Source organism: Cariama cristata, unplaced genomic scaffold (assembly GCF_000690535.1).
Source record: "Cariama cristata isolate BGI_N322 unplaced genomic scaffold, ASM69053v1 scaffold44472, whole genome shotgun sequence".
Lineage (NCBI taxonomy): Eukaryota > Metazoa > Chordata > Aves > Cariamiformes > Cariamidae > Cariama > Cariama cristata.
Window position 1 is genome coordinate 1 of NW_009602935.1, and position 9,154 is coordinate 9,154.

A 9,154-nucleotide genomic window follows, 5' to 3' on the forward strand; every position below is an offset into this window, starting at 1 on the left:
CGCGGTGCTCGGCGCTGTACGTGCGCCTGGCCGGACTCCCCCAGCCGCCGCCCTTCCGTTGCCGGGGCCCGGGCTTTGGCTGCGGTGTCTTCCCCGTCGCGGTGTGGGTTTCACTGCGCGGGGCGAAGAGGCGTTAAAAGTGCGCGGAGTCGGTGACAGAAAGGGTGTAAATCCGTCCTTGTGTCGCTCCAGCGTGGCGGGAAGGGGAGGAACTGGGAGGGCAGGTGCTTGGCTGGCTTTTATTTCAGGAACAAATGAAGATGGTGTGTATGCTTGCTGGTAGCGTGGATGGAAAGATAATTTGCTGTGCTATAGTCAGCTCTGTAACCGGAATTTGGTTTTATTTTTTTTAAATTATAACCTAACTCATAGTGTTTCACAGGCAGTTGCTCAGATGAGGCTTAAATCAAGGGGTAAACAAAATTTCATGCAATCATTGAGGCAACTGATATCATCTAGATACAAATTCTACAAAGCAGAGACACTACAAAGGGTCTTTCTTATTTCCTGTAGATATCACATTGCTTGATCAGAAGAACATTTTTTGGATATTCCCTAACTAAGGCAGGTTCTGGCCTGGTCCAGCAGACTAAAGGTAAGAAAAGATTTGTCTGGGTTTCTGCCCTGTTTCAATCTTATACCAAAGGTGACATTTCCTGCAGGAATTTGGCATCTCCTCTCCTGTACAAATCCTATTCCTCATCCTGTTTTTATCTAGATGTTGGTTTGAGGTTCTGTAGGCCACGAAGTTCTACAACAGCTGCTGACGCATCTGGAGAGGACGTCTTACTCAAATGGGGCCTTTTCCTGGTCCCTCTGACCACGTTCTCTCTTGGCACATGGCAGGTACACATAAATACTTCATTTTTTCAAGAGTTGAGCACTTCAAGGCTGTCAGTTTTTTCCATCTCTGGCTGTTTAGTCTAGTTCAAATCACATGCAGGGTAAAGATTTACTGTTATTTACGTTTCTGTTTTCCAAGTTTCCATTTTTAAGTCTTTAAAGGAGAGATTCTAATTTTTCACACTTTTATTTCAGTATAAATATTTCCTCAAATTAAAGTCATTAGCCTCCATTTTCATATTTCCAATTACCGTGTTTTAGGCCAGGTCATAAGGAGAAACTTATGGCAAAGGCTTTCTGGGTTATTATATTGCTCTGTTCTACCATAAGAAATTACTTTTGTGTTTGTGTACTTTCAGGTTCAGCGACGAAAGTGGAAATTAGATTTGATTGCGCAACTGGCATCAAGAATTACAGCAGAGCCCATCCCTCTGACATTAGAGTACGGAAGCTGAGATGATAGTTTATTGTCTACAGAGCACTGACAGTGCTGGGGATATTAGATATGGTCCCTGCACTAATGAGCTTATGCTAAACTAAACTGCATGAAAATGAAGGAACGCAATGGGAATCAGGACATGCAAGCAAATTAGAAAGATAGACATCCTGTTATTTTTCTTATTTTTAGTAAAAGAATAAGTGAGCATTTCCCTATGGGATACTCTAAATGCACATAAAAAGGATGAATCTCTGTTCAGGAGAATGTGATGTCCCAAAGGGATTATTCCTGCAACAGGGAATCTTGGATCAATAGCAGGCCCTGCCCCAAGTGTGGAGCAGTTGTGCCCAGTATGAGAGAGATTTTTAAGGTCACTTGGCCGTATGGCACAACTGTCAAAACAGTGTAGTTGTTCAATTTCATGGTCTGGGATGAGAAAAAACTGCTCCCTGTTGGCTGGATGTAAGTACAGCATATCCACCTGCTGATCAGCTCTGTGTGCCATTGAAGTGGCACTGGGTTACAGATACCAGGGAAAAGAACTGCTCTCTGGATACTTACGATCATCTTGATTTGATTCACTGTGATAGTAATAAAAGATTAAGCCATCCCCTTACTCCGTGAGGTGTTTGTCTTCTGGTTCTGTTTGCCAGCTGGCCCTAGAGTGGACCGTTAGGGAAAAGGAGAACCCTACAATAAAATCCCTTAACTTGATTTGCCTATTGCAGCTATGATTTTGTTTTCATCTTGTTCTATGCAGTCCCATGGAATTGAAGGAATTGGAGTACAGACCAGTAAAAGTCAGAGGGCATTTTGACCACTCCAAGGAGCTCTATATTTTGCCACGGTCACTTGTGGACCCTGAGCGAGAAGCCAGAGAAGCTGGGCAGCTGACATCCCACCCGGAAAATGGAGCAAACGTCATTACTCCTTTCTACTGCACAGAGCTAGGGTAAGTTAATGAAAGACATCGTTTTCATGAGCAACTCACTTCTGTTTTGAAAAGCTGAGTCATGGTGGTTGGGTTTACATAAATCTCTCCCTCTCCCTTAAAAGGCATTTCTCACAGTCTGTTAGGTCACTGAGGCTTGATTTGAAATTGTATTTAAATTCCCTTATAATGCACACTCAGATGACAAGAAAGTGGCACCAAACATAGAGCTTGCTTCTTTCATTGGTACTTAGTTCCAGGCAGAAAAAATTTCTTTTCACTCATGAGCCGTACTTCTTTATGTAACTCTAGGGTCACGATTTTAGTCAACCGAGGATTTGTGCCCAAAAAGAAATTGAAACCGGAGACCAGGCTGAAGGGACAGGTAAGGGGGATACAGGGAACATTGCGTATTACTTTCTGCCCCTTGGTTACCCAGAGGCAATACTGACAAACCAAGAAAGGCGGTAGCCATGTTCAGCATCATGGGAGGTTACTTAATCATTGCACTTTTCAAAGGCGGCAAACCTTTTCTTCCGTTCTCTTTGTTAAGTAAATGATGTTTTTTAATAAACAAGGAGCTGTTCTTGATCTGTTTTTTTTCCCTGCTGTGTTAAAGCACTGCCCCACTGCAGGGCACGACCACTTGATTTATCATCAGACCCTGCAAGGGCACTGTTTTTCTACCAGGACCTGGTATGCCAGAATATGAAACAAACCTTGAAAGATTAAATTTTTCTCCTCTGCACTTCTCTTCAGATTGAAGATGAAATTGATCTCACTGGGGTGGTGAGGTTATCAGAAACCCGGAAACCTTTTGTGCCTGAAAATAACATTGAGAAAAACCGCTGGCACTACCGTGACCTGGAGGCTATGGCAAAGGTGTCCGGCGCTGAGCCCATCTTTATTGATGCAGATTTCAGTAAGTCACAGGGGAACCCAACCCCACATCCAGTTTACATCAGCCTCTCTCCCTTTCTGTTCAGTTATTTCCCCTGGGCACTTGGAAAGGTAGACTCATAGAATCTTTTAGGTTGGAAAAGACCTTTAAGATCATCAACTCCAACAGGGTATTGCATCTTTTTCTTCTCTTCGTGTACTCTGCTAGGTCTACTATTTTGAAGGTGATAGGCAGACAACGCTGGGGAACAGTAGCGTGCTCGAAGAGGTGCAGTGCAGGTGGTGGCTGATGCCTTGAGCACAACCAGGCACTTCCTATAGGGCTGCCTGCCCCACAGCCCTGGCTTTGCTAGTAACCTGGCAATGCCATTGCCTGAGGAAGAGCAGGGTATCCCCACGACTGAGCACCTTCATCCCCTTTCTCACAGTAACGGCAGCTCTGCACGGTGCAGCCTAAAGCTTTACCTTGTGCGCTGTGTTGTGCCTATAGGAAGCACAGTCCCAGGGGGACCCATCGGAGGCCAGACAAGAGTGAGCTTGAGAAATGAGCACATGCAGTACATCATCACCTGGTGAGTTACCCAGCCGGCTTTTGACCGACCTTCCCCATGTTTCCTTCAAATGTAAAGCCTTGCCTGGCATTCTTGCTCCTTCTTCAGTGAGACTGGATGAGCTCTTAGGCTACAAAAGCCTAAAGCTTTAACCCAAGTAACATTTGCACAGCAATTCCCAGTAACTGTGTTTTATTGCACCGCAGCTGACTTAGGGAGGTGGAGTCCATCTTGAAAAGAAGGTGTAAATATGTGGTTTTGTTTTCTTTCATAGGTATGGCTTATGTGCTGCAACTTCATTCTTGTGGTACAGAAAATTTATACAAAAGATACCTCTGTAAGGGCAAGGGCTATTCAGCCTGATCAGTCCTGAATAACTGAAGCACCCAGAGTCTCAGAGCAACAGGTTCAGTAAGCTTGTGCAGCTATCAAACTGCAAATAAGACTTTAAGCAACTGGTGCAGACTCTGAGCTCTTACCAGTGCAATTCTGGCTGCAGCCTGGAAGCACTGAACTTCAAAATTTTAAGTGGCTGTTGAATCTACTGCATAAATCAGCTTCACTAGAAATCTCAAGGATACATTTTTCTATTGTGGTTGGTTGTAAGCTACAAAGTTTCAACTTCTCCACTGCTGTATTTTCCAAAAGACGGCAAGGGATTTTGTAAATCAGTTTCTTTGTACCAAGTAGTCATTCCTGAAGTCAGGAGTGGTTCACAGCAGTTGCAACAGAATAAATAAAGGCCTACAGGTCCTTGCCTTGTGATTTCCATCGTGCATCTTGCATCTTAACAGTGACAGACCTGAATTAAAGGTTACTGTGGATACTCATGCCTAGCTGGGTAAGGCAACCTGTGGCTTGCTTTGCAAGAGCATGTTGAGGGCTACCAAAACCAACAAGCAGCTACCTCAGCTGGAGCCTTACCAAGCTTGATAGCCTCCCACAATGCCACAAGACCAAGTCAGCAGTCAAGAAAGATCTGGATTCTTCTGCCACCACTTCAGCCTGCCTTCACTGACCATTCTTGCCCTGGAAGAGGCATTACAGACCTCCTCGTAGAAGGTCCCCAGTCTGGTGAAGTGTTGTAACACCCTATAAAACCCATACTGTAACAGACTAGTCTAAATAGTAATGGAGATGATCTAGAGCCATTTCCAATTGAGAGATATTTGCATAAGCAAGCTAGGCTTAAAGCCAGAACAAGCCTAGCCCATTCAATTTTATGATCACAGGGCATGTGCAGCTGAGCTGCCATTGATGGGCAGTATGTTCAGAGAGGAATTAGGACACAGGCCTAGTAGCTGAGGGCAGTTGTTCAAGTAAAGTAGTAGCCTGCTGTATGCAGCTGTTTCTGTGCAGCACTATTCAATCATTTGATGGAAGGCAATGCTAATGTGCTACCCACCGCCTGGAACACTCCCATTAACAGAGACTACTGAAACTTAATCTGGGAGTTTATTCTTTTTATGTACAGAAAACATGGTAGCAATCCAGTATGTCTTCAGCCCAGCTTAGTAGCCAGTTCTTTAGCCTTTGCTTTTTCAAGCTTGGCAATGCGAGCCACTGATTTTGGACCCAAGACGTTACCACCCCAGTGACGACGGATCTGCAAAGAAGCGAAAATGAGTTAGATGCCTCTTACAATCTCTTACTACATCATTCAATCAACTTGCTCAATTCCACTCCTTTCTGCACAAGGTGAAGAGCTCCCTCAACTAGAAGTCCTACACATTTAAAGCAGTGAACTATGTTTTGGGGCAGGGCAGAGATACAAGAGTTGAAAAAATCTTTCCCCATGAACGGTGCTGGATTCAGCCTTCACGTAACTTCTGGACTTGGGAGATGGAGTTGAGCCCCCCAGAAGCTGTTGCCCTCTCTACAATCCTAGCCCTGTGATAGCTCCATTTACTTGTAACTCAGTGACTGTGTTCACATTTTACCCCACCCTCAGGTAAAGAATGTGGGTATATCATAAGCAAATTAGGTACAACACACCTAACAGGCTTTAAGCTGATGTCACTATGTCTGAAATAATCTGCATTTCACGGGGAAGCTTTTGGGGATGTTAACAGTATAAACTAAAAGACAAGGCTAGCAGCACAGAGAATCTTACCTCATCATATCTGTCATTGTAGTTGGTCTTGACAGCCTCCACCAGCTTTGCAAGAGCTCCCTTATCCTCCCTGTTGGTGACAGTTTTAGTTCCTTTAGAGCCTCAATTTAACATTTTCCATACATCTTTTGCCTCAGGATTTAAGAGCTCATAGCAGCAACACGGTTTTTCAGGTTAAGCATAAGCATCATTTGCAAAGGGTTAATCACTCCAACCAGCAGTAATTTAGGAACCTGCACTGTTCAGATTAAGGTTAGTAGTTCCATCTATGGATTTTAGAGTAACTATCCATTTTGGTAAGCAAAGTAATCTGTATCTTCAGGATCTGATAGAGCTCTTCATACAAAAGGACATCCATATTAGACATTATAGAAGTAGTATTTTAGTTTTCCTACTTTGAACTAGAGACACCCAAGCTTAATATCCACCTGCCCTATAGTCTGTGCTTATGGGCACCTTGCTTTCTTCAGTACAGAGAATCAAGTCAGCACACAGAATACTTACGGGTTAACTTGGGTGAAAGCAACAGAGGTACAAGTTTTCCTGTGGACCAGTCGCCCCAGTCTGGCTTTGCCCTTGATGATGCAGTACGGCACTCCCATCTTGCGGCACAGAGCTGGCAAAAACACCACCAGCTGAAAAGAAAAGGGAGTGTGCTGTGTAACTGAGGGACAACATATTTTTATTCTTTGAATTGGCCTGGGCTGTGGCAATTGCTCAGTGTTAAAAAGCTCGTTTTGCTCTTCATTGCTGATTCCGGTGAAGAAATTCATACATCATTGCAAAGGCCAAGCCTCACTGTAACACCAGGACAACTATGAACATGCATAAGCATTCCAGTTCTGGTAAATATGTCTTTTTATGCACTCCTTTTTCACGCAATAAATTTGTCCTAAAAATGCATTTTCATCCCAAATCCAGTTCTGACCTCAGCTTAAGTTTCACAGGTAGCCTGTAACATGTACCAGCGAGTATGCTTACCTCAATGGGGTCTACATCGTGGGCAATAACTACAAGCTGAGCTTTCTTGTTCTCTACCAGAGTTGTGACACTGTTAATACCTGAAAAACAAGTTATAGATAAGCTTTGATTCCAGTCTATTTTCAGAGCTTTCATATAAGCCTCATACAACCAGCTCAGATTCCATAGTGCAGCTTTATTATGAAAGTAATGAAAACTTTTCCCATCCGCTCAGTAACACAGAGAAGATATTCCATGGACAATTTGCTAAAGCTCAGGGTTAAAAAGCTCGTCTATTTTGCTCTTCACTTTGAGGTCAGGTGAAGAAATTCAAACATCATTGCAATAGCTTGTCCAATCCTGTTTGGTTGAAGCAGAGTGCCAAATCTTCTCATCAGTTTTCTCTCTAACAAAGGGCCACACTCCTATATATGCAAGCAGCCAAGTCCACGTACAAAGTTACCTGCTCGGAGGACCGGTGGCCGCTTAGTTGGAGCATCTCCCTTTCCTGCAGCTTTCTGCTCAGCACGAGCCAGCAGCCTCTGCTTCTTCTCTTGCTTATTTTCTGGCCTATATTTGTGCGCCAGCTTCAGAAGCTGCGTAGCTGAAAGAGAAAGTGTAGTTAGTCGCACAACCTGAAAATCTAAGCATTACTTTTAAAAATCACTGAAGTGCATCAGCGATCTTGGTGGTTGTCATCAAGTGTATTTAGACAGCAAAAAGCATCATTTGCACAATGCCTCTGGAGCCCATATTTACCTCTACATCCTCCTCTGTTGGCAATGAGAGCTTCCTCACTGTTTGGATGAGGAAACGCCTGTGGACCCCCACAGCTATTACAGTTAAAGGTGGTGTACTTTCTCCTTTAAAGGAAGCAACTCGTTTGGCAACATCTACAAGGGAGTTACTCTACATAGGTTGAAAGTTTCTTGCATAGACACTGTCACCTGGAAAAGACTATTTACTCGTTCACAGAAGGCCCTGAAGTTCATTCTTCCCCCATTTCAATGTCAGCCTGCAGGATGCTGGTTTTCCCCCCAAAGCCTGCACTCATACAAATTTCTCAAACTATCTGTTTACACAGTTAAAAGAACCCTAGGTGGTTCTACATCAAGCTGAAACAACAGACTCCGATGGAAACGTGCAAGCAAGATAACCCTGGGTTTGGATCATTAAGTAGCTTTGATATTTTCAATACCCCTTTTCAAGGTACACAGCAGCTATCAAGACTTCAGCTAGCAAATTCAGACAGCAGCTGGCTGTTGACATCACTCCAGTCACTATGAAAGCCTCCCTAAAATGCTTCCAAAGAGACTCTCCAGATTACCTTTGTTACGTCATATTTTGGTTTCCTTCCTCTTCTCTGACATATATCCCATTAACAACCCAAGTCAAGAGAAATTTGTGGGACACATCCTTACCTGTCTGGCGGTCCAAAGCCTGCGTGAACTGGTTAATGGCAGGAGGCACCTTCAAGCGTTTGTAAAGAATGGATCTCTGGCGCTGCAGTCTGATGTAGCGTGGCCATTTCACAAAACGTGTGAGATCACGCTTCGGCTGGATATCCTGTCCTAAAAATACAGACTTTAACTCAAAGCTGTTCCAAACCCACAGAGCAACAGCATGGAGTAGGCAGAAGTGCATCAGTGATCTTGGTGGTGATATGTCAGCACTATCACTCAGATAGCAAATATTCTTTCACATCATCTGCACACCATACAAAAATGGCACTACAAAAGTCTGAATTGATTTACCACACCACGTGCAAAAGAACAAGATTCATCACAATAGAATCATATAATGGATCTATGTAATACGGGAAATTCAGCAAATTGTCTATAGCCACCTTCATATACCTAATGAAGGACTGCTCTTAACTGCAGGCAGCAAGGCAACTGCCTTCATCACTCTCTCCGCTCTACAGCCTTATTACAATACACTTCTGTTTATGATTTGTCATCTGTCTGTAAAACAAAAAATGCTTTGAGCAAGTAGCCCAAATACCCACTTACTCACCAATGCCAAAGTTCTTGGGCCTCTTCTCAAAGAGAGGATTGACAACTTTCTTGGCCTCCTGCTTCTTGACTACAGCAGGGGCTGGTGCCACCTTCTTGCCCTTGGCCTTCTTTCCTTTCGGCTAAAAGAAACAGACACATTCATCCTTCTTTTGCCTCCAATACTTGGAGCTCTTTTAATAGCTTTCAGTCCACCTTGAAAACGCATTTTTCCAAGCGTTTCACCAGCCTGGCAGCCTCCCAGCCTAGCCGTGCTCTTCCAGAGAGAGCAAATCCTTCGTTTTGACTTTAAAAGCTTTATGAACCTCCCTGAGACGGACACTGTTTAAAATCGCGTCTTGATCTCCTCGGCCGGGCAGCAATCGTCCAAGCAGAGGCTGATGCTGCCCAGCCCAGCGCTCC

At 44.0% G+C, this 9,154-nt stretch overlaps 2 protein-coding genes across 2 annotated transcripts; one reads left to right on the plus strand and one right to left on the minus strand.

Moving 5' to 3' along the window:
• Window positions 1–513: 513 nt before the first annotated feature.
• On the plus strand, window positions 514–4,011 carry SURF1 (surfeit 1; the record flags this gene model as incomplete). Its single annotated transcript, XM_009694951.1, has 8 exons — window positions 514–595; window positions 719–846; window positions 1,203–1,285; window positions 2,043–2,234; window positions 2,526–2,598; window positions 2,973–3,135; window positions 3,604–3,685; window positions 3,939–4,011. Coding segments are annotated over 8 exons (870 nt in total), but the record flags the coding sequence as incomplete, so codon positions are not given.
• A 1,089-nt stretch (window positions 4,012–5,100) lies between these two features.
• On the minus strand, window positions 5,101–8,874 carry RPL7A (ribosomal protein L7a; the record flags this gene model as incomplete). Its single annotated transcript, XM_009694952.1, has 7 exons — window positions 5,101–5,270; window positions 5,778–5,847; window positions 6,282–6,412; window positions 6,759–6,838; window positions 7,201–7,341; window positions 8,159–8,308; window positions 8,754–8,874. Coding segments are annotated over 7 exons (798 nt in total), but the record flags the coding sequence as incomplete, so codon positions are not given.
• Window positions 8,875–9,154: the final 280 nt, after the last annotated feature.